The 26,376-nt window shown below is 37.7% G+C and overlaps 1 protein-coding gene across 2 annotated transcripts in view; it reads left to right on the top strand.

Moving 5' to 3' along the window:
- The first annotated feature begins 218 nt into the window (after positions 1 to 218).
- Positions 219 to 26,376, top strand: part of WBP1L (WW domain binding protein 1 like) — a 71,190-nt gene continuing 45,032 nt past the window's right edge. The window contains exon 1 of one of the 2 annotated variants that reach the window (XM_001378778.4): positions 219 to 350. In XM_001378778.4, coding sequence (XP_001378815.2) covers positions 261 to 350 — 90 coding nt within the window. In that variant the 5' untranslated portion in view covers positions 219 to 260. Of the gene's footprint in view, positions 351 to 19,001; positions 19,223 to 26,376 lie in introns of those variants that run through there. The other variant, XM_007479089.3, reaches the window with a different exon arrangement.

Below are 26,376 nucleotides of genomic sequence, written 5' to 3'. Positions count from 1 at the left end.
GCATGATCCCCAAGTGGGAAGTCGGATTGGCTGAGCGGCCCCGCTCCTGGGCGGGCTTTCGCTTGGAGGGGGCGGTACTCCTGGGGAAGAGGGGCGGAGCCGGAAGTTGGGGCGGGGGATGAGAACGAAACAGGAAGAGGAGCAGGGAAGAGGGAAGAAGGGGGAAGAGGAGGAGGAGAGGGAGGAGGAAGAGGAGGAAGAGGAGGAGGCGGCGGCTGTGGAGGAGCAGGAGCCGGAGCCGGAGCCGGAGCCGGAGGGGGATGGAGAGGAGAAGGTTCCTGGGCGGCATGGCGCTCCTGCTCCTCCAGGCGCTACCCACCCCCCTGTCAGCCAGGGCCGAGCCCTCTCAGGTAAGATAAGGGGGTCCAGAGGGAGGGGGCTACAGGACCAGAGTTGGAGAACGGAGATGGGCGCAGTGACGCGGGAGGAGAGGGGACCCCGAGCAGGGGCCGGAGAAGGCAGTAGGACGAAAGAGAGGCATCCTAAGGGGGTGCTCCGTGGCTGGGGGAGGAGGCTCAAAGAGGGTATTGGGTATGTGTGCCAGGGGGGTGGGCGTCAAGGACCCAGGGAGGTCCTCAAGAAGCCATGGTTTCGGGGGAGGGGACCAGTGAGGAGTCTGGTACTAGGGGGAGGGAGCTGTGCCAGGTTCGGAGAAGGGAACCAAAGGGACACTGAGGCTGGGATGGGGGACTCTGAAAAGGTAGAGTTTGAATTCTAAGTGGAACATCAACCCAAGGGTGGGGGGCCTAGGACCAGAGATTTCGAGTTCAAAGGGAATTCCTCCTTAGAAGTCATTTAAGTCATGCCCCAGTTTGGCTCTCACTCCCCTATCCTCACTCCTGTTTAGTATATCAGCAACTGAGGCCTAGAGAGATTAAGTGACTTGGCCAAGGTCACCACTCTGGTAGTAAGGGAAGGTGGCCATATCTGAATCCAGATCCTCTGACTCTAAATCCAGCACTTCCATGTTGTTCATAAAGATTCTACCCAAGAATGAATTGGTCCTGGGCCACCCAGGGGCAAGGACCCTGAAGGCATAGTGGTGCTGGATTAAGTGAGAAGAGTCCCAGAAGAGGATATCAGCCCTCTTTCTACATAGTACATGGCAATGAGTTGCTGTGGCTGGCAGGTTTGAAGTGGTATTTGAACTACTTTGAAGGTGAAGAATCCTTGGAGGATAAGCAGGTTAGGGTCTTCAGATAGCAAGAACTATGGATCACATCTTCCGGTCATGAAAAAGCTCTTATTGCATTTCTATTTGGCTCTCTGGGCAGGGCTTCTGGTGTTGCATTTTTGGGGGGGAGAGGGAAAGACTAAAGCAAGTGAGTGGGGTGTCCCAGCTTTTCTTGCTAGGTGGCTTCTTTGCTTTCCCAGGAGAGCAGCTGTTGGTTCTGATTTCAGCCAGGGCTGGCATTGCGAAACTGATGGGAGGAGTGCTACTGGTGCCAGTTTGGGTGGGGAGCAACAAGGGGACTCATACCTCCTCTCCTTTACATGTTACCATGGGTGCCAGGCTGCTCTCTTCTTTTGCTTTTTGGAAACAAACACAAAAAGTCTAATAGCAAACTTTAGTTTTAACTCTTGGCCATGAAGTATCATCTTCAAGACTATAGAATAGGAGATTTCCATTAAAAATGCCAATTCTTTTCAAATTTGGCCTTCCTAGTTGTGTGACTCTGGGCAAGTCACTTAACCCTAATTGTCTAGCCCTTACCACTTTATTGCCTTAGAATTCATACTAAGACAGAAGGCAAGGGTTTAAAAAACAACAAATGCCAATTCTTCACCTACTTTTTGTTAAATACATTCAAATACATCTTTATTTGATGTGGGATCTTTTTTACTCCTCATTTTCTGTCTCTGAATCTTCTTTAATGTAGACCACAGTACTTTCCATGAAATTGGTCCTTTATTTGAAACAAATTGTTACATGGAGGAAGAGATCAGAGAAGCAAAGCTTTTTTTTTACTTTGAGCCCCTCAATTCAAGTTTAGTTTTTGTGCAGTTTACATTTAGACTATCTTAATATTATTGTTTGGTTGTTTCCATTATGGACCATCTATAGAAATGCCATTCCCTCGTCTATCTAGAAAAGTTAAATCTTAATTCATTTTAGGGGTAGAGAATAGTAAGAGAATTTTGAGATCTACGAGAGAATCAAGGTGAAGGGCCCTAATGTTTGGAGTCATCCTGCCTGTACTAAACAAAAGAAAAACAAAGAATTTTGCTTTTATTTTGTGATTTTTGCCCCCATGAACATTTCTAAAATTTAGTTCCTAGTAACTTACGACATTAGTTTTCCAATTTGATTGGGGTAGAGTAACTATCTTTGAGTCTTTTATGAGTCTCTAAGGTGTCTAGGACTCTCTTACTACCCATTGATTATATCTTTAGGATGGTGCCTTTTTTGTTTGTTTGTTTAGGAATTGATGGTGGGAGCCAGGGGACTTGGGGTAGATTTTGTACTTTCAGTTGTAACTTTAAGGTGAAATAGAGCCTCTAATCATGATATTATGGATTAAGTGGCAAGAACACTAGCCTCATATTTAAATGTATCTTGCTTTTGGTTACTCTAGGTCTTATCTCGTTCCCAACAGTTTCAATACTTGTTTTGGGGGGGATAGACTACCCCTTGTACTTTGTTTCAAATGGATGGATGTTGGTTTCTGGCCAGTAGCTACTATGTAGCTTCACTTCTACCCCCCCCCCCTCAGAAGAGATTGAGTTTATGTCATGGGTGATCTCTTCATCATTCCCTCTCCCCCACATCCAAGTTCCTCGTTGTATATGTGTCTTTGCAACCCTGTAGAATGGTTTTAGATATATCCAAGACTGTGTTTTTAGTTGTAAACTTTGGAATGAAATGTGCTCAGTAATTATTAACTGATTATATCACAATCTAGTTGATTTTGAATGCTAAAGAATTTTTTTGTTTGTTTGGTTTTTTTTTTTTTTTGGTGGAAATCAGTAAACTGTGGTGGGGAGAGGAAGTGCCTCAAAGCTCATTTTGCCAAAGACAGATTTCAGGTACTCTTTGTCCTCATTTTAACGAGTGACCTCCAGCTGACTGTCCAAGTTGAGAACTCATTGTACTGGTTGCATCATTGTTAAATGGTATGGGCATCTCACTGCCTCCTGCGTTATGTGTTCTTGTCAAATATAATGAGTATTAGGAAACTTGCTTCTTCATGACCAGTTCTACACTAGAACAGCTATTTCCTCAGAGACACTGGGCAGTATAGCATAATCTCTCTGGTTTTGTGTGACCTTAGGCCCATCTCTCCCTAAGAGTTGCCCATGGCTGATGCATGATTTCTTTCAATCTATAAAGAATAAGTAGTTGACTTTTCTTCTTGACATTTTTGTCTTCTCCAGCTCAGTCACTATTTTTTAATTTAAAATTGTGCACTTAGCATCCCAGATGTGAATTAATGTTTTGGTGGTACTTCCTATTGCCACATGATAGTGACCTGATCCATGTCTGAGATCTCATTTCTGGAATAACTGCCCCAACTTTTCATTCTGCTGAATCGGACCTTTGACTTGGATAGGTGATGAAAGCACCTCCTCTGCCCTCTTCTCTCCTGCTTCATTGTATAATCTGTGCTTGTTTCTCTTGCAGTTTCTAAACAGTGATTCCTTTAATTTCTTATGTATTGTGTTGTCCATTGAGTAACTCTTCCCCTTTGTTATGGTCTATGAAGATAGGGGAGTTGTGAAGCATCCAGATTCTAGTCTATTCCCATTACACTTTTATTCCATTCTGTGTACTAAAATTAATAATTATCTAAAATCATTTCTTTGTATTTGCATGAAACTTTTCATACAGGGAGCTGAGAATAATACCCAACTATCTCATTTGCCTTTACAGTATCCTGGTAGCATTTTCAGTTCTCAGCTCAGAAAAACTGACATATAAGATAAAGAAAGTGTTTTAATCTACTTTATTCAATTCTGTTTTATAGTCTGGAGACCAAAATTTATCTAATATTTAGTAATCTCTCATAGGGGTATCCTTGTGTGTGGGGTGTTAACTTTTTATTATTCTGTCTTTGATAATTTTCTTCTTGTGGTCTGTCTCCTCCCCTTCCCCCTTTAGTCTCTTAGCTTAGGATAGACAAACCACTGTAACCAACAGATCTCCTGTGTGATTATTAAATGTCTTTATCGATCATGAATTTCATTTACTCTTCAATTTGGTGATATTTACCACTGGTCAACTTATGGTCAACTAACAATGAGCATTTTAGCTCCGAACAAAGCCCACTTTTAATCTGTAGTTTAACTAGTGAGTTATTTTTCATTTTCTGTCTCCTAAGTGAATTTTGTCTAATCTTTCTTATTTCCAGAAAATCTATTAGCATTCTTTTCTTTCTTACCTTGGTAAGCCTACTGGTTAATGATTCTCTCTTCTTCTTTGTTCTGTTTGATGCCAGGGACTAGTTTGTACTAACTAAAGAGCAATTGAATTATTTTTAAATTTCTTTCTGTATTATCACACTAGTCCATAAATCTCAACTTATCCCTACTAAATTCAGACATTTTGGGATGTTTTCAGATTTTCCAGCCCTAGGGACACCTGAGCTTTCCTGGATCTCAGTGACTCTGAAGTGCTTATATGGTGAATATCTGCTTTTAGCTGAGAACCCTCTTTCCTCTATCTGAGGGGTAAATCTTCCTCAGTAATTGAGTGGAAGAAGAGATGCTGTAAGCATATAGTGTTTATTACTTTCTGAAGCTTCCCATTTCTCAGGTCCCTCAACATTCACAAAACTAATAGAGACTCTTCTTCATGCTTTTTCTAGGTTTCCAGGAAGTACTTTCTAGGTATTTCCCCCTCCCTACACTTCCCCTGGACCAGGTTGTGATACTATGTGGGGTCATTCTGGAGTCCTTGAGCCACCATTTGTGGGTACCATTAGGAGTCATTGATCTCATTGTACTTCCTTCCCATATTTCTCTGTATCCTCTACAAGTACCAGAGGATACTGACTTGGCAAAGAATAATGAGCAGAAGTTGGGTCTTTTGTCATTTGTCTGAATCAGTGTATTCAGTAAGCCAAAGCTGAGGTCTTCTCTCTGTGGCCATCTTCAGTAGTTCCACTAGGTGGAGCAAAGACTGGCCAAAAAATTGTGAGCAGGCTTGGAAGATACAGAAATGACAAAGAGGCATACAAATCAACATATAAAACTTAGGGATATGAGATGTGATGAATGTTAAAGCACTTTTTGGAAACTCCTAAATATGCCTTGGCCTTTCTTAATTCTCCTCGCTCCCAGTAGAAGGTAAAAGACTTTTTCATTTTTTGTGTTTTTCAGTGTTTAGCACTCTGACACATAGTAAGCTCTTCATAAATGTTATTTTTTATTTGTTCCTTCCTCCTGCTTTTCTGACCTTTCCTCAGTCTTGCAGGATCGTTATCCATGTCTGGTCTTCTAGATATGAATAACTCCCAAGGCTTCATCTTGGGCTTTCTATCACTACACTATTTCTTGGTGATTTTATGATAAGGTCTTAACTGTCATCTCTGCAGATGACTCCCAAATCTACATATTCAATCCTTACTTTTCTGAGCTCCACTTCCAACATTATAAGCTGCTTCCTTGACATTTCCTCCTATATGTTCCATAGATACTCAAATTCAGATCTAATTGTCTTTTCTCTTAAATTCACCCCTCCTCTTAACTTTCCTGCTTTGTCTAGGACACCATAATCATTCTAGTTCATTCAGATTTATAACAAGCATATTGAACTCTTTACTCTTTCTCATCTCCATGCCTGATCCCTCTCCCATACCAATTAATTTTCAAGTCTTAATTGATTTTATCTCCAAAAACCTCCCATCTGTCTTCTCCCCACTACCTTGATCACCACTTTAGTTAATCTCTTCATCATTACTTGCCTAGACTATTGCAGTATCTCCTAATTGGACTTCCTTCTTGTTCCTCTCTTTGAATTCATCTTCCACACAGCTACCAAATTGATGCTCCTAAATTTCCATAATAACACCAAATACCTGTTCAAGGAGCTTCAATGATTTCTGATTGTCTCAAACTCCACCTTTTGGCATTTCTAACCCTTCACAGTCTGGCTTTACCTCATGCAGTTTACATTTCAGCCCAGCTAATCTCCTTGATACTCCCTGGGCATAAGATTTTATCTCCTATATCCTTAGTAAAGGTTTGTCCACCTGTGCCTAGAGTACTCTTCTCTCCTCACTTCTGTTTGACAATCTCTAGCTCATTTCAAGTGTTACCTTTTGCAGGAGACTGTTACCAGTCCCCTCTCTTGTTAGTGCTCCCTACTCCTTTGAAATAATTTTGACTTTATTTTGTGTGTATTTTGTATTTATTTATTTGTGTACATGTTGTTCCTCTCCAGTAGAATGAAAGCTGCAGAGACTTTTCTCTTTGAATTCCCAGTATTTAGCCATAGTGCCTGGCACTTAGTGGGTGCTTGATAGATAAGTATTAAACTTAATGTTCCACTATGTAGCCATAGCTTTGATTTATCTGGTTTTGATTTTGATATTTCTATAGCTTATTTTGTGGGAAATGAAATTCTCTTGTAGGTATTACAATTAGATGACATTGTTATTCTAAGGCCAGGTGTTGGTTCAGGATCTCAGGTGTTTCAGTCAACTGTTTTGGAAATAGATAAAAATAAAATTAGGACATTGTAAGAATATTTGTGGTTTCAAAAGGTTGACTTCTAGAGTGAAAAGTTATGTCTGTTTTGATTTTTAAATATTAAACACCATACATCTTGTGTTATAACTTATTACACATTCTCCCAGATCAGCAACTTGTGCTAAAATAGTATAAAAATATGAATATTTTTCACAAGACACTACTTTTATTTCATTCACAATATTATCTGCTCCCCTTATTTAAGATTATTCCACTTGGCATTTTCACTATAGTTGAAAAAAAAAGCAGGACCTATTTTGTGAGGTTTATATATTTTTTATTTTCTTTTTTAGTAGTCCAGTTAGGAGAAGAATTGTATGATTTTTTTATCCCTAATGAGCAGCTGAAGAGGAATACAGTATCCTACAAGAATTTGCTTACAGAGGCAAATTGATATCCATCTTGGGCATTTCCTTTTTTTTTTTTAACTTTTTAGCCTTTTGATTTTATATCTAGAAGTTGTTTGGTAGCTGGCCTTTAACTTTGGAGAATTACAGATTTGGGCAAAGTCTCAAAGAAGAGCAGGACTGGTAGTCATCATAAAAATAAGGATATTTAGACCTTCAGAAAGACCACCTGCTCTTCTGCTGCTACTAAAGGTTGGCCCTAAAGCCTGTATCCAGAAAGAAGTTTGGAATGTATTATTCTGAGATCTCCAAGGCTAGAGAGTATGCTTAACAAAAACAAAAACAAATTGGTATCAATTCTAAGCAGAAGAGCAACAAGGGCTAAGCATTCTAGATTAAGTTATTTGCCCAGGGTCACACAGGTAGGAAATGTCTGAGATCAGATTTTAACCCAGGTCTTCTTGCCTTGAGGCCTGGTGCTCTGTCTATTGAGCCACTTAGCTGTCCCCCCACCTGCCATTCATTGGTAGAGAATTCTGATTAAGGCTAAATTGTTGAAACAGAACTCTATATAGTGCTTATATAGATTGTATTAGAGAATATTTTTCTTTTTAGCAGTTACAAAATCCAGCTAATTTTTAAAAAATCAGATTTGTTAAATGATTAGACCTCTTAAGTTATTTAATAAAAATACCACTGAAGGAATGTCCAAACTGTGTAGTAACCACTGTTATCCAAAATCTCATTTTAAAATTAGTTTAGCTGACATAGTTTTGCTTATTTATAGTGTTTAGTACATGGTAGGTACTTAATAAATGCTTTTTGATGATTGCTGTCCTTAAACTTCCTTTGCATTTAGGACATAGTTTTGCCTATTCACTTTCTTTTGATCATAATGAAGGGGAAAGATTGATTTGGTGTTATCCATCCTTATCTACTACAGAGATCATTTATGCTTTTTTTGGTGGGAGAGAGGTGAGGTGAGAGGTAGAATGGGAGTGTGAAGACCAACCCAAACTTGCTTTATCAGGGACTGCATATATGTTTCATTTTGACATGGGAAAAAGGAAAAGCTTGGTCAGCACATCTTTTCCATGTCAGGTTTCCAGATAACTTGAGCCTTCTTTAGTGCACTTGAATGACTGATGCCTGACTTAAAGGTGCTTGGAATATCAAAGCAGATATGATAAAGGGTTGAGCTGTTTGAGATGGCTCCATGGGAAAAGTCTTCACAGAGTGAGGGAAAACTTAGAAGTGCATTCTGGTTTAAAGGAAATTCTACCATGATAGTACATTGGAATGAGCTCTGAATTATAAATTAGCTTTAGGTTGTTGTTAGACTTGGCTCTGTCACCTGCTGACCCTGTGACCTAACAGTTCATTTAACTTCCAAGAGATTCTCTTCTTTCATCTCTAAAATTGGGTTAAAGGTACTTGCTCTATCTTCTTATAGGGTTGATTTGAGGACCAGATGAGATAATTTTAATATACTATTGCAAATAATTATGATTATTATTGAATTTTCTCTTGAGAAAGTCCTACAGTGGTTCATTGTGGTGCAGAGATGATCCTGAGTTCTGGGAGGATGTGCCAGACATCCCGCCAACCTGGAAAGGTCCCAAGGACTGGCCCAGCAACAGCCTGTCCAAGGACCAGCCTCACTAAGTTTGGAGGGGCTCATTAACAGAAGCCTGGGTTCTGAGTAAATGAAGGGTTTTTTGGCAGCAGCAATTCTTGGAGATAATTAAGGTGTGGCAGAGGGAAATTATACATCCTTGAAGTATAATTATTAATGATCCTCACTTCCTAGTTCTTATTCTCTAGAATAGCATTGAAGTGTAGGACCTATTCTCCTTTCGCTCCTTTGGGTGTCATCAGATCCTGATACCATTTAAGCAAGATTTTTTATCCTGAGTAATTGGGGAAAACTCAGAAGAATATATATATATATTTTTTTTTTCTCATAGAGAGAGGTACAAAAAGATCAGAGAGTATTAGGAAGAACTAAGGAAATTGCACCTGTTTTTTTGTGTGTATGTGTGTGTGTTTGTGAAAATGTTGGGTGCTGACTTTATTTTATTTCTCCTCCTGATGAGGGTGACTGCCCTTTAGTCTCAGCAATAAGTGGTTTTCCCTTTATTCTGCTACTTCCTTTGTCACCCAGGCCCCATCTTGAGTTATTTATGGTGCTGTTTTGCTTTTTATTATCTATGTATCTCTCAGTTGTATAGGTATTGTTGAATGTGGGAAAATCAGCTGCCTTCAGCATGTAGCCTGGGGTACTCTGTGGAAGCTGATTGGATAGTCACTTTTAGCCAGACTGTATGAGTCACTCTATGTCAGGAGTATCATTATCGATATTGTTGCCCTTTATCCTAGGGAATGGTTAGTTATTTGTTTTAACAGTTTTATTTTTTTATATCATGTGGTGGAAAGAGTGTTAGATTTGGAAAAAGAAGCACTGGTTTGAGGCCTAATTAGATTTTCAGGGACTTGAAGAGGTGCCCAATGAATGGGATATGGGAATACTCTGATTGTGAAATGATCATTCCTCATCCAACGATCTCAGAAAAACTGCCATCTGGGTGAAAATTGGATTATGAACAGGATAATGGGGGTATGATTATATCAGTAATCAGCCATGTGGTTGGCTAGCCACAACCCTGGGCAGCTCCCTGTCCACTTGCTTTCCTTATAGGTAACTATAAGGTACCTTATAGGTAACTATAAGTCTCTTCTACCAGCATAAAGTTTATTTAAAATATTTTTCATTGGTATCTTTATTTTACTAAATTTCTAATTATTAAATTAATTTCCTAATAGATCTTTCCCTTTTCCCTAGCAGATAGACATCCCTAATAATCCCCCCCCCCCAAAAAAAAATCCCAGTTAAACAAAACTAACCAACACATTGGAAAAAGTCTTGACATTATATATTCTGACATTCCACATCCATAGTCTCCCAGCTCTGCAATATGAAGGCAACACTTTCTCACAACTCTTATTTGGGACCAAGTTTGGTCATTATAATTTCACATGATTCATTTTCATTTTCTGCTAATTTTTGTTTTATTATATTCTGTTTTGTTGTTTGATCCTTTTCATGTATGTGGGATGGTTTTGCTTCATTTTGTATTTGGTCATATGAAATTTTATAATTTTCTAATATCATATTCATCATATCCTTTAGTACAGTAATCATTCCTTACATTCACGTGCCACATCTCATTTAGTCATTCTCTAAACAAAAGACTTCTACTTTATTTCCATTAAATTGCTACTACAAAAAGTGCCTTTCTAAATATTTTGGTGTATCTAAGGTCTTCATTTTTGTCATTGATATCCTTGGGGTATATGTCTATCAGTGCCACATCCCAGGGCATGTATAAAAGTATATATGACCACTGTCTACCTCAGTTTCCTCAACTGTAAAATGAGGATGATAATATCCTCAGGGTCATAAAGATTGAAAGAGATGATATTTATAAAGTGCTTAACATACACTTAAATTTTTTTTTTAAGTTTCTGGGTCAAAGGTATAGACATTTTAGTTACTTAGCAGAATCTCAAATAGATTTCCCGAATTATTGGATCTAATTGATGGCTCTACCAACAGTGTATTAGTATGTCTATTTTTCCACAACCATTCCAACATTAACTCTTCAATTTTATTAACCTTAATTTTCTGGGTGTGAGGTGAAACCTAAAGAGTTGTTTTAATTTGTAGTTCTTTTATTAGGGATTTGGAGCAACATTTTATATGGTCATAAGAGTTTGCAATTGAGGCAACAAGTGCTTCAGTAGATAGAGAGCTAAGCCTGTTCTCAGGAGAACCTGGGTTCAAATCTGGCCTCAGACACTTTCTAGCCGTATGACTCTGGCAAGTCACTTAAACCCAGTTACCTAGACTTTATTGCTTTTCTGCCTTGGAACCACTATTTTAAATTGCTTCTAAGCCAGAAAGTAAGGATTAAAAAAAAAAAGTTTATAGTCCTTTTTTGAGAATGATTGGTTTATATTTGCAATCTTTTGAAGAATGTCATTTGGTCTTATGTTTTTATTAGATGCCTATGTATCTTGGATATCAGATCCTCATCAGATGCTTACTGCTAACATTTTCTCCCCTAAATCTATCACTTCTATTCTTGTTGCACTTTTATTAATTTTGTTTGTGCTAAGGATTTTAAATTTTATGTAATCAAATCATGTATTTTGTCTTTTGTGATTGCTTCTATCCCTTGTTTGATTAACAGTTCAACTCTTAATCGCAAGGTGTTTCTTGTGATTCTCTTCTAATGTTTTTATTGTATGACCTTTAATATTTAGGTCATGTATTCATTACAATATATTGTAGTATATGATATAGAGTGTTTGCCTACTTCTAATTATTCCCAGTATTGTGAGGTTTCAACAAAAATGTGTGATGAAACAAGCCTTTATAGTAACCCAGAGAACGAGCTCTTCTTATTTGAGCTTCCTGTCCAAGTTGTGCTTGGCTCTGATTAATGTGTCTGCTTGTTGATGAAACTTGTCTTTTTTTTATCCTGTTCTTAGTCTAATTTTTCAACTGTAGTGCTTTTCAGGAGGATATGCAAAATATGCCTATTGGAGATAGTCTGATCTTGAAACTTGTTAGTCCTTAATAGTATTTTGTACACATCCCATTTGATTTGAGTTGGATTATTTACATGGCAGAGAAGATGAACAAGGCTGCCTTTGTTGAAGCCAAAGTGGTAACTTTAGGGAACAACTCATTAATTATATGTGATAGCCAACTCTCAGGCATCTTTTACAGGCCAGTGTTGTTTCTGAGAATAGAAACAAAAACTGGTTGTCAGAGTTATAAATTTTTGTGGACTGATCAATTATCAACAGCAGAAGTTTTTTCAATTCCATGGCATGTTAAAGTGGAAAAGAATGAAACAGAACAGGAGAGAGAACAAAGAAGCTGTCCTGTTTCAGTTTTTGCTCTCTATTTCTCTTGCTTTGTTTAGGCTTTTGTGGGTATACAATTGACTAAGGGCCTCACAAATTCTGCCTTCCTCTGTCTCCCTTCTTCCCTCCCTCACTCCCCAAGAAGAAAAACAAAGTGATTCCAGACTTTATTATGTACTATACAAATAGGAAGAATGATGTGGTAAGACACCTCACAAAGTAGAGGAATTCTTGTATGTCTTTCTGTTCTCAGATCTGCCTCATTCATGAGAAGGATTCTTACTATGTCAGGGTGAAAAAAATCGAAACAAGTTTTTTTATAAAATTAAATATAATAATGAGAGGCAGCATGGCCAAGTAAGTAGTCAGAGGACAACTTGGGTTGAAAATCTCTTCTCGCTTATACTTAGTTCTTAGGCAAGACATTTAACTTAAAAAAAATTAATTCAATTTAATTTTTGCATGTGGATACAATTTTCAATAATCATTTTCTAACATTTTGTAGTCCATGTTTTCTCCCTCCCTCCTGTCTCCACTCTCTAAGACAGCAGGTAACATGATATAGGTTAATGCATGTGTTATCATTAATAAATATTTCCATGTTTGTCATGTTGTGAAAGAAAATACATATCACTTATGCAAGCAAAAAACTCAAGGAAATAAATTGAAAAAAGCTTGCATTCATACTGCAGTCCATCTGTGGTGGTGGATAACCTTTTCCATCATGAGTCCCTTGGCGCTGTCTTGGATCCTTGCATTGATGATAAGTTAAGTCATTCACAGTTGATCAGTGAATATTATTGCTGTTACTGTGTATGACATTGTTCTGCTCATTTCACTTTGCATCACTTCCTAGAAGTCTTTTCAGGATTTTTTGTGATCATTCTGTTAAGGCATTTAACGTAAGGCATAAGTTCCTGTTTTGCATCATAAAAGCCCATTTGCATTGGTAGAGGGAGTTTCCTCATAGGAAATTCCACATATCCATAAAATCACAAGTCCATTAGCTCCTCCCCAAATGCATCATATATCTATATGTGTGTATGTGCCTGAAATGATAAATTAGCCCTATGCTTACCTCCGAGGCTCTTCTACCTTCTGACTTCAGTCTGGATTTCAAACATTGTCTCTCCAGTGTTTTAGGGACTTTCTGCTTTAGATATAGTCTGATCTTTCTTCACTGTCCCCTAGACACATGCTTTGATTAATGCCATGTCTACTCCCCACAGTGCCCTCTCCCACCATTCATCTTGTCCACATCTTAATCTATTTGAGGCCTAGTTTAAGGCTTGCTCTGAAGCTTTCTCTGCTTGTTCCAGTGTATAACCATTTGTGCCTTCTTTGACCTCCTGTATTTAGCACTTTTGGCCATACTGCTCGTTTAATATTTAATTAGATTGTCTCAGAACATTTTTTTTTTTGTGTTTGTGTATTTCACTTGTCTTCCCAAGTAGGTTGGAAACAACCTACTTGGAGGGGAGTAGAGAATCATTTGATATCTTTTTTTTTTTTAATATCACCATAGTTCTGTCTAATATTCTTCCCCTTTCTATTCCCAGAGAGCCATTCCATCTAGGAAATGGTATATATTTTTTAAACCTTTACATTCCACCTTAGAATCAATACTATGTATTTGTTCCAAGGCAAAAGAGCTGTAAGGGCCAAGCAAAGGGGATTAAGTGACTTGCTCAGGATCACACAGCTAGGAAGTGTCTGAAGATAGATTTGAACCCCCAAGACTTTCCAGTTTCTAGGCCTGGTACTCAATCCATTGAGCCTACTAGCTTCTCCCAAGAAATAGAAATTTTTTTTAGAGCAAAAGAAGATAAAATAGCCATAAAGAATCAATATATAGGGAAACGTTTAAAAATATGTATAATAAACACTTATGGATTTCCCATTTTTGCAGAGTAGCAGTTCTACTTCTTTATGTCTTATATAGAACTGAGCTGAGAACTATAGGAATGAATAACTATGTATTGCTGATCTAAACTAAGGAGGTCCATTTTCCTTTGTCTTTTCTCTCTATAATATAGAGATAGAGAAGGGAATATCTCATTAGGATTTTTACCAAAATTCCAGACTTCCCCTCTTTCCACCAGTCCTTATCTCTATTACTTCTCATTTTTACGCTATGAGAGAGAAGCTCTAATTGATGTGGAAATATTATTTCTTGGTGCATATTCATTCTTTTCTGAAAAGCATTTGCTTATGCTAAATGTTGGGAAAGTTATAGATTCATGGGGACTTACCTGTCTCCATTTCTTCAGAAGAGCCAAAAGTGAGATGACAACAATAGGTGTCTAGGGGTTTTGGAAGAAAAGTATTCTGTGGTGTGTCACTTTGCCTATACTGCCCTGCAAATGGGAAAGGTTTGCCTTATTCTTGCATCAGCAAGCCTGGCCCACATCTGCATTGGCTCAACCCCAGTACACACATACTGCCAGTTTTTCTTAGTTTCTTTCAGCCAAGGAATTCTCAACATCAAATGCCTTTCCAGTTACCAGAGCTAAGTTTTGCAAATCTAGTCTTCCTGGGTTTAGAAGAAAACCTTTGGCATTCCTACAACATGATTACTTAAGAATTTGTTGGTGCTGTAATAGGGGATTATTTTGGTGGAAATGGTAATTTAAAATCAAATCTGCCAATCTCCTTCCTTCCAACTAAGACTTAATGTACATTTATTAGGACACAAGTGGATTTGGTGTTTACTTTTGAGAAGGCCCAAGTGAGACAATTTTCCAAGTGTCTTGAACCAACAGCTGAACTATTAGTCATTTTCATTCATTTTTGCTTAGTTTTGTACATTGTTTTTAGGCCTGCTTCTAGTTTAAAATACCAAAATTATTTTGGAGACTTGATAGAGACTTGTTGGTATTTTTTAATTTAAGAGTTTTCTTCTCATTGGTGTTCTTTCCTTGTCTGCTGGTCTATACTCAGTCCTTGGAAAAACTTAGGCTGGCAAAGAGATAATAAAAAAGGGGAAAGAACTTACTCGTACAAAAAATATATTTATAGATGTTTTTTGTGGTGGCAAAGAATTGGAAATTGAAGGGATGTTCATCAATTGAGCCATGGCTAAGCAAACTGGTAAATGTTGGTAATGGGATAATACTATTGTGCTATAAGAAATGATAAACAAGATGATTTCAGAAAAAGCTAGAAAGATCTGCAGAAACTGATGCAGAGTAAAATAAGTACAACTGGGAGAACATTGTACACAATAACAGCAATACTGGATGATGAGTATCTGTGAAAACTTGGCTACTCTCAGCAATGCAATGATCTGGGACAATCCTGAAAGACTTGTGAGGAATGCCATCTACCTCCAGAAAAAAAAATTGTTGAAGTCATCTTTCACATTTATGTATTTATGGTTTTATTTTGGTTTTGGTTATGCGTGGTTTGCTCTTATAACAGTGACTAATACGGAAGTGTGTTTTGCATGACAATAAAAATTTCATTTTATATATATATATGTGTGTGTATGCGTGTGTGTATATGTGTGTGTGTGTGTATGCATATATAAATTGAAAGCATTAAAAAAAAAGGACAGACACTATTTCCTATTCAAAATCCATTATTGCCAAGCAAGTCTCTCTAGCATGGAGTTATTCTATCCAACAAAGAATAGGCCAAATGTATTGTAGATGGAGAAAACTTAGTGTCTAGGGGGTTGGTATAGATCAAATTCCAAATATTTAGGATCAGCAGATCTTCCATTGCATAGTCCTCTTTGAATGGTCATATGGGCAACTTTTGTGTAGGGAACAGATTAAAAATTTGGCCATTCTTAACTATTAACTCATCTGTGCTCAAGAATGGGGTCAGGAAGGGGATTTTGGAGGCTGAGGGCTCAGGCCTTACCTGTTTGTTTTCTTTCAAACATCAAAAGTTTCACAGCATAGCAAGCTTGGTATCCTGTTTCTGGACTGTTAAAGTTCAGTCCCACTCTTTTTCCTGACTCCATCAGCATAATACGTTTTTGTGGGGTTTCTAATTTTCCTTAGTGTTGTGACCATTAGTCATCAAATACTATATTTTCCCCAGAGTTGAGATAATAAATCCTCTCATAATAAGTTGCTCTCATACATTGTTGTTGTTTTTTTTAACCAAAAGACACGTAGAAGGATATATGCCATAATGAAAAGATAAGTGTATCTCCTTGAAGTTGGTCATTACGTCATAGGTAGTTTATAGTAATACAAAATTAAATGTTAACATTTTTATCACTGTTTTGTTTAGGGTGATATGAACTGAGGGAGAAGAGAAGCTGAACTGGACTACAAGAGTAAGCTATGAAATATTTTAGGAGTGATGAGTAATCGTAAAATTGCTACATTTCAGTAGGATATAATTCAGATTGGTGATAGTTCCATGTGTGTATTCCTTTAAAAAGAGGATAGTTTATTTAGCATTGTTGCAGTTTGGTAGACTGCTGACTAAAGTTATTTGGGGTAGGATGTGACCTACCTTTGGCACATCATGGATATGAGCCCAGATTTCTTACATAAAGGAACATTTTTTTCAGGAGATAAGAAATTGCTGATGTTTATCCTGTCTTGTGAATTCCCCAAACTGACTCCATATGTCACTAGACATGGTGTAGCAAAGGGTGAACTCGTATTTGTTGTAATAAGGCATGCTTTCTGTCAGTCAGGCCTTTCCTGTCTTAAGACTGTTAGTGTAAAAAAAACCCTTTTTTTCTTTCGTGTGTATGTATAGAGTATTTTAAAAATAAAATCGAATTTTTTCAGTCAATGAAAATCTTTTTTCATCTTTCCAGTTCTCCAGCCCCCATTGAGAAAGAAAGAAAAACCAAACCAAACCAAGCTCTGTTACAGACAGGGTCAGGCAAACCAAATTCCCATATTTGTCATGTTAGTTTTGGCATATTATAAATAAATTATATCTACAAATATATATATGTATATAACATATATATGTAATATATGTATAAAAATATGTATAATCAATCTGTACTCTGATGCCATCACTTCTCTGCCAGAAGGTAGGTAGTTTACTTCATCATGATCCCTCTAGAATCATGATTGGTCATTTTGGTGATCAGAATTCCCAAGTCTTTCAAAGTTGTTTGTCTTTATGATATTGTTGTTATTGTTCTTAGTAAATTGTCTTAATACTGCTTACTTCACAGTATGTCAGTTCATATAGTAATTCTCATGTTTCTCTGAAATAATTCCCATCATCATTTTTGATAGCACAATAGTTATATCATATTCATTTACCATAACTTGTTCAGCCATTCCTCAATTGATGGACACCCCCTCAGCTTCTACTTCTTTGCCACTCCAAAAATATTGCTATAAGTATTTTTGACCACCCATGTGTTTCCATAGCTTTCTTTGATCATTTTGGCATGTGGATGGTATAGTAGTGATATTGTTAGGTCAGAGGGTGTGCACAATTTAGTAACTTTTGGGGCAAGATTCCAAATTACTTTCCAGAAAGGCCAAATCAGTTTGCAATTCATATAAAGTACTATTAACTTTTTCAGTTTAGTTTTTTACCATTTCACTTAAAGACAAAGAATCTATTGACTGAATTGTTTTGAGTGGTACTTAGAACAACTAATTGATGATTATTCTTGGAAAATGAGAAATAACACATGATACTTCAGATTATCATCATCATTCATTTCATACCTCTCAGGAATGTGGTACTGTATTTGGACCCATGAATTTTCCACAATTTATTAGATATGGTTCATTTCCCCAAAGAGAAATTGGGGTATCAGTACTCAAGTACACTGTGTGTGTGTATGTGAATTTAGAACCTTGCACAGTGCTATTATTATGAAGGCCCTTTTAAAATACTCTTTGATGATAACTTACACTAGTATATTATATAGGAAGATAGACATGTGCCATGATGAATGCAAAAGACAACTTTTGGAGCTTGGAAATTTTGAAGAAAACAAATTTGGGTTTTGTAAAGCTTATTTGGAGGTCTGATATCTACAGAAATGGTCCTGTCTGTTAGCCCTAGCTGAACTATAGGAATCCTTGTCTCATGTTATCATTGTTGCCACTGATGGGCAAAGTTTGGGTTTTGGCAAAGCTTGTGTGGCTTGAGCATTACCTGAGGTGGAAATAAGAGGGCAAAATTAGGCAGTTGCCATGCAGAGGTGGTAGGTAAAGCACTGTTCCCTCTCCATGGATGAGAAAAATTAGATTGAGAAGAGAAATACAGAAAAATTTAATTAATTAAATTTAATTTAAATTGTGAATCTTTCAGAAGCAACATACAAGTTAAATTTAGTCTATGTTTTCCTGGCCACTTGGAAGCTACATTAGGACTTGCTGTACCTCTTGTAAGGCAAGTGAAGAAAGACATTGGCATCTTGTACATGCTCAGTTTGTTTATGAAATAGGAGCTCCCTGGGGAGGAAAGGATCTCAGAAGTCAGTGTACAGATGAAGCCCAGTTTTTGGTGTCTGGGGTGTATAGATGCTGGTAGAGATAAGGTACTCTCTAATTTCCTCATGGCTATCTCTGTACCAGCCTTTTGGAAGGCTGCGGTAGGGCTAGTAACAGTGATGGACTTGCCATGTTACCATAAGAATGCTGCATTTTGCTTCTTAGAAATATGATGGGAGAGGTTTCCATGAAACTATTGCTTACTGTTATTTTTTTAGGGGAAACAATGTCTTAACTTTATTCTAATCCAGAATTATGATGGTTTTTTGTACATTTGGAAACTTTATCTAAAGTATATCTTGATTTTCCCTGAACTGTGGAAGGCTAATGTTACTAGAAGTAGCCTCTGACTTTGTCATGTTGCAGACTTAAATTCTCTAGCAGAACCAGGGTTGGCAGCTACCTGGGCATCTTCAGTTTACAGCACATCCTCAGTGGTGTTCCACAGCAGCTGTCTGAAGTTTTTTTTTTTTAATGTACTTGAACTGATGTCATTTCCCTTTTGGCAAATGGTTTGGGCTTTGCTGTGTCTGAGAGATGTCACGAGAAGGTGGGGGGTGGGACAGAGCAGGGAAGGGGGAATGAGGAAAGCAGGAGGGAGGGAGGGAGCCTGCTTGGTTGGTCCCAGTACTGTTTACTTAATATTCTTTGCTAAGGAAGCTCAATTTAAATAGGATTGCAGCCACAGTCTGCTTGCATTAGACGGGACATGGTTATTAAAGACCTTTAACTTTTAAGAGCCTTTTGTTCTAAACCTAAGTGTGTGGACGATGCTGTTGCAGGATGCCTTTCCTTTGGGGTCTTAGACAGGTAATTCAATTGGTTTTGTGTTCTGTGTTTGGGGAATAAGTGAGGGAGGGAAGCTTGTAAATGTTTTGGGTGGAAGAAATGTTTTAGAAAATGTCTCCCAGTTTATGACAGGCTAGCTCCCACACAACAATTCCCTTTCATCCCTTCTTTCCCCTTACTTGATCCTCACTTCCTTATCCTAACCTTCAAAACCACTCTAGTCACAGGCTGTTTTGAATTCTCCCACGTGCCACCTCTTTTTGTCATAGCTCTGGTAGTCCTACAGATCCCCGAAAACTGGACTATGATACTTTATGGAGACAGGATTTTGGGTGGTTGGGGGAGAGAAATGAGGAATAAGGCCAACAGTGAAATCTTTTACTCCTCTTCCATTTTTATTTGGCTGGCTACCAGAGACAAATCACAGTATTGCATTTTTAAAAGGGGTTGGTTCTTTGTGAGAGCTTCTTTCTTTTGAATTCCCAGGGTACTGTATTAATTCTTGTTTACAACTTGTAGTGATGGCTCCAGGGCTTAGTGGACACAAGCAGGTGTCAGGAAGGGCAATGTGGAAGTGGGCACAGAACACTCACAGCACTGACTTTCCAAGCAAGTGGACCCCAGTTACAGAGATCAGGAGTGAGTTGCTTTGTGAATTGCTATCTGAAGAAGCAAGCCCAAAGCTATAGCTGGTAACCTAGCAGGGAATTAGCAACAGATTGCTGCTGCCAAAAATTTGTCCAATGACTTTCTGAGAGTTAGAATCCAGTGGAGGCCACCCCTATCCCCCTTTTCACTCCCCCTTGGTCTAAGAAACATGGCCCTATAGGAATGTGTAACTTTAACCATACTCAGAACTATGAAGGGCAGGTCGGAACTGGACTCTCCACTTGAGCTGTGTTCTTGTCCCTGCCTGTGATAAAGAATATCTAAGAAAGACAGAGCAGTAGGAACAAACCAAATAGGCTTAAAAGTGAAGCATTAAAGTTGGTTAGATTTACTTTTTCTTAAAGAAAAAAAAGGAGGGGGGTTGCTTGACCACATTGGTTGAATATTTAGTTTATAGTTGAATATTATATTAATTAATTATTAATTAAGATTAATTAGTTGAATATTTAGTTCTTTATAGTTTTCATAAGAAGCAATAAGGATCTGAGAAGCTTGAAACATGTCATTGATAATTGTTGTTAATTCTTTTAGTGTGTTCCCTCTGAGACAACTAAAAGGCAAGTGGTATTTTGTCACTCTTCTGAACTCCTCCAAATAAAAAGATTCCTTTTAAAAAAAATTTACAAGAAGGAGCAGAGGGGTCATGAGCAGTGCTGAAAACAGAACTTAGATGGCCTTAGCCTACTGCAATACACAGCAGAGGGAAGCCCACAGTGCTTTTTTTCATTGCTAGTGGGTTTAGGACAGAAGCAATTACAGAAAGACAAGATGACTCTAGAGAGCTGCCTCCCCTAGAGGGAGTGGGAAGGCTAGTGGTTCAAAGCCTGCAGTCAGGTGGGTGAGATCTTGTGTTTTGTGACATTTTTGAAAACCATTTGATATCAGTTCTTATATTCTCTTCTGAAATTCAGGATAACTTTACAGAGTTAACCCATATCAGCCAGCTGGTAGCTAGGATGTGGTAGGAAATTGATAGTAAGTTCTAGAAAAGACTATTTAGGTATATGGGTAGAAGTTGTTACCAGCTTCTGAATTCAGGCTTCAGATGAGACTTTGATTATTTAAAAAAATGCCTCCATGTAAAATCCGAGATCTTAGCTTTTTGGAAGAACAGCACTGAGAAACAAGTTCGATTCAACAGGCTTGTTTTTTAAAATTTGCTTTTTAAAATAATTTAATTTAGAATATTTTTTCCATGGTTACATGATTCTTTTTGTTTTTTAAAATAATTTAATTTAGAATATTTTTCCATGGTTATATGATTCATGGTTTTTTCCCTCCCCTCCTCCCATTTTTTTAAAAGATATTTTATTTGACCAATTATAGGTAATGACTTTTCCACATAAGTTTTTTTTTTTTAAACCCTTACCTTCCGTCTTGGAGTCAATACTGTGTATTGGCTCCAAGGCAGAAGAGTGGTAAGGGCTAGGCAATGGGGGTCAAGTGACTTGCCCAGGGTCACACAATTGGGAAGTGTCTGAGGTCAGATTTGAACCTAGGACCTCCCGTCTCTAGGCCTACATAAGTTTTCTGAAGTTGAAAGTCCTAAATTATCTCCCTTTCCCTTCTCTCCCCCTTCCCAAAGATGGTAAGCAATTTGATCTGGATTATACATGTTGTATTATCATGCAAAACATCCCTTTATGTTGGTTATTGTTATAAGAGAATACTCATATATAATCAAAACCCCCCAAATAAAAACCCAAATAAACTGAAGTGAAAAATAGTATGCTTTGATTTGCATTCTGATTCCAACAGTTCTTTCTCTGGAGGTGGATATCAACACACATGTGTCATTAAGAATGTTGTTTTGATTTTCACATAAATGTGATGGAAAGCTACCACTTATGATTCAAAGTAGACAAAGGTCAGGTCAGATTTGTCAGAGGCAGTACAGAACTTTGCCTTTCTCTCTGTTAATGGACTTTATGGACTAAATGAAATAGAAAATTACTAAAGACAATCTATCTAATGCATGTCTTGCAGGGCCAGCATCTGTAAGGAGGAAATGGACATAAGACTTTTCTTCAAAAAAAAAGTCAGATATTCTTTCACATTTGATGCCAGGCCTCTTCTCATGGGACTTAAGTTGGCAATCCACAGGAACAGCTAAAGATCAGTTTTTCACTGTGAAATTCATTCAATAAGTATCTGTTGTTTGCTATGTGTAGAGCCCTGTTGGTAGGTGCCATGGGACACACAGAGATGATTTTCTCTATTTTATTATTTTTCCAGTTACATGTAAAAACAGTTTTTAACATTTGTTTTTAAAAAAATTGAGTTCCAAATTCTCTTTCCCTTTTCCTCCTCTCCACCATTGAGAAGGCAAGCAATTTGATATATATGTGCAGTCATGCAAAACATTTCCATATTGTCAGTACTGTTATCAATTGGTGAATTAGTTGTTATAAATTTGACTCAGTTCTCTACATATTTGAGGAATGAGGACTTTATCAGAGAAACTTAATGTTAGATTACCCCCTCCCTACATTTTCTGTTTTACTTCTAACCTTGGCTGCAAACTCTTTTCAATTTAATCAAAACCACCTATTTTATATCCCATAATGTTCTTTGTCTCTTGGTCATGTCTTCTTTCCTTATCCATAGATTTGATGGCAAACTATTCCATGCTCCCCTAATTTGCTTAATGATATTACCCTTTATGACCTATTTTTTTGCCATACTGTTTTCCAGAAGTTTTTGTTAAATAGTTAATTTTTGCCCCCAAACCTTAGTATAAAGGTCACAAAAACCTTTGTATAAAGGTGATTATGGCACATTTTTTGCCTTCAAGGAGTTTGCCATCCTGATATGTCTAGACAAGACATCTGGGTAAAAGAAATGGTTTAGAAAATGTCCCTTTTTTTTGCCACAGGGCACTTTCCCCAGAGCAATTCCCAGCCTTCCCTTCTTTCTCCTACTTGGTATTCACTTCCTTATCCAAAACCCCAAATCTACCCTAGTAAGAACTAAGACTAAGATAAGTGCCTTAAAGAATTGTCTCATTCTTTATACTTGTGTCCCTACTACCTAGTGCAGTAGGTGCTTAATAAATGCTTTTTTGGCTTAAAAAAAATCACAAGAAAACAATTAGAAGAATTAGAAGAAGGAGAGAATACCTCTAACTGAGAGAATCATTGAGATCCTTTGAGGAGATGATATTTGAGTCACAACAATAATATCAGTTGCTTTTCTGCTTATTGGGTAGAAGTCCAGTTAAGTGAGTTTCTATTGCTAAAATACTGGTTCAGCTAGGTAGAATATCGTATACAGAGGATCAGTGGAATATTTCTTTTCACACTGAAAGCTACCCTTCCCCTGCCAAAGCACTTGTTCTGAACAGTAGATTTCCTGAGGCCAGAAGTAAATAAACAGTTAAGCCATAAGGGAGAACTAGTGAAGGCTGATTATCATTGTCTATAGTGTAACCTTCCCAGGAAGAATATACTTGCCATTGTAATAAAGAGGGCATGAGGCTTTTTTTTTGTAATTAAAAAATTTTCATGTTTTAAAATGCAAAAAACAACCCCTTTTATTTTAATAAGGTAAAAACCATTTTTAGCTTTTTCTGTTATACAAAAACAGGTAGCAGGCCCGATCTTCTGGGTTGGATATTGTTAGACCCATTCTAGATCATACTCAGGGCCTGGAAAATTCCCAAGTGTGATCCTGAAGTAGATTAAAATGTAATTGGGAAATGTTAAAAAAAATAAATAAAAACCTGATATAACAGATGTTGTTAATTCTGTTTGTTTTTTTAACTTAATATGTGGCTACAGAGATCCATTTTTTTTTTAATTTAAAGATATTTTATTTTCCCAATTATATGTAATAGCAATTTTCCACATGTTCTTTATAAGATCCAAACTATTTCTCTGCCTCTCTCCCTTCCCTTCCTACTACCTGAGATGGTAAGCAATTTGATCCAGGTTATACTTACATGTTCATGCGAAACATTTCCATTTTGGTCATTGATGTGAGAGAACACTCATAAAACCAGGCCCCCAAAATAAAAACACAAATAAAATGAAAAATAGTATTTTTTTATCTGCATTCTGACTCCAAAAGTTCTTTCTCTGGAAGTAGATGACATTCTTTTTTTGTAAGTCCTTCAGAATTATCCCGGATCATTGTATTGCTGAGAGTAGCTAAATCTATCACAGTTGATCATTCCACAGTTTTGCTGTTATTATGTACTATGTTTTCCTGGTTCTGCTTATTTCACTCTGTATCAATTCATTGTAAGTCTTTCCAGCTTTTTCAGAAATCAAGTCCTGTTCATAATATTTTACAGCACGAGAGTATTCTATCACTATCATTTACCACAATTTGTTCAACCATTCCCTCAATTTCCAATTCTTTGCCACACCAAAGAGATCCATTTCTATTTGAGTTTGACATCACTGGTCTAGATCATCAGGAAAATATTGTGCCAGTAGCTGTGGTTGCCCATGTGTCCAGAAAGTGTTCATGTTCTTTCTAAGAAAAGAAGAAATGAAAGGTGTAGTTACAAACATTTTATGGATGGAGGAAACAGGGCCGGGGGGGGGGGGGGGGGGGGGGCGAGAGGTAATGTTGGAAGAAGAGCATTAGATTTGGATTTAGAGAGATAGAGTTCAGATTTTGGCTTTTAACATGTACTACATGTGTGCCCAACAGCAAGTCAATGAAGTTTTTTAGATCATAGTTTTCTCTTCTGTAAAATGAAAGAATTGGACTAGGTAGCTTCTAAGGTCCACTCTACTTCAAAACTATACCCCTATGATAATAAGTAAAGTTACTTATTCACCACTACAGTGCCTGTGGTATAGCTCTCACACCAGGAGAATTACTTGGATCAAATGAGTTAGTTTTTGCCTGTAATCCCTTCTGCTGGGAGCCAGAGGATGTGGGCCACTTGAGCTTGGGGGTTCTGAGCTGCAGTGGTCTAAATGGATAATGTACCTGTACTGTATGGCACTAATATAGTAAGCTTCTAGGAGCAGGAGCCATCAGGTTGCAAAAGGAAGGGCATACCAGCCCAGATCAGAAACAGAATAGGCCAGAATGCCACATAAGAAGTGGGATTGGAATTATGAGTGACCACTGTGCTTCCAGACTGGGGTAGATAAGAAGACCCAGTCTCAAAACCAAAAAAGAATATGAACTGCCTTTTATTAAGCCCCCTCTTTTTTATTCCCCCTGAGTCAATGTGTAGGACTGAGCATCACATTGTGGCCATTGTGACCTGATTGGGCTTGCTCCCTTCTCTCACAGTTCTTGCCTACAGGCAGGGCACACAAGTTCAGCAAGAGCCTGGCTTGGAGAGAAGACTTCTGCTTAATTCAAATAGATAGCAAAGAGGATGTTGTTATTTGAACTACCAAAGGTTAAAGCATAAATCTTGGGTTGAATTTTTTTTTAAGTCCCGTAAGTAATACAACCTCAGAAAATATGTAGATTCTTTTCATTCTTTTAAAAAGAAAAAGAAGACAGAGATTCAGATCTAAGTCCTTTTGGATAATATATGCGAATTCTTGAACCCCAACCATGTCTGTTCAAAGAGTCTATTTCAGAGGCTCAAGTCTTGTTTTTCATTACATTCCTGTTATCAGAGTAAAGAAAACTCAGTTGACTGAAGAGTAACTCAGTGGATAGGAGGAATGTAACTGCTGATTTTGAAACTTTAATCCTGAATGGAGCCAAAGAAAACAATCACTTCCTCCAGAGATAGCCTTTAATGTTTAATACATGCCTCTCCTCCCTCTTTACTTGGAGAGGTAAATACCCATCCAGTAAAAATATAACAATTTTGGCCTAGTTTTGAAACTAATGCTATGTTAAAAACATTTTCCCTCACTCCTTCATTCTTTGGCACACAGATAACAGTGTTACTCCTCTTTCTCCCTAGTATGTTCTCAGCACTTCTTGACTATTTGCCGATTTAGGTTTAGCAGTATTGAATTGAAATGGAGCCTATTGTATTGCTAGTTGCCTCTTTGACTTGTCCTGTTGCTGGCATGGAACCCTGAACTCCATAAATTGCTTTTAGCTTTTTGTGGCTTTAGTGATTTGAACCTGGAAATTGAATGTTACCTGAACTTGCATCTCCCCCGCCCCCCCCCCCCCCCATAGGAACAAAGAGATACACTAGGAGTTGCTTACTTTTGTCCTTTGCCAAAGAGAAACGCTTATTTTAACCTGGATTTTGTCTTAGTATCAATTCTTATCAGAAGAGCAGCAAGGGCTAGGCAGTTGAGGTTAAGTGACTTGCCCACAGTCTCACAGCTAAGAAATATCTGTGACCAGATTTGAACCCAAGTCCTTCCAGCTCCAGGCCTGGCATGGCACTCTATCCACTGTGCTATCTAGTTGCTTTAAAAGAAAGACACTTTCAATGATGTCAGACACAAGAAGTGTCCAGGAGAGAGGAAATATGGATGGGGGGGGGGGGGCACATTTGATTTAATACAGCAAACATTTGCTAAGTGCTTTCTAGGTTTGAAGCACCAAACCAACGTTTATAC

This window comes from Monodelphis domestica, chromosome 1, assembly GCF_027887165.1.
Source record: "Monodelphis domestica isolate mMonDom1 chromosome 1, mMonDom1.pri, whole genome shotgun sequence".
Classification (NCBI taxonomy): domain Eukaryota; kingdom Metazoa; phylum Chordata; class Mammalia; order Didelphimorphia; family Didelphidae; genus Monodelphis; species Monodelphis domestica.
Note: the sequence above shows the minus strand (reverse complement) of the source record. Positions and strands in the feature narration are given on the sequence as shown.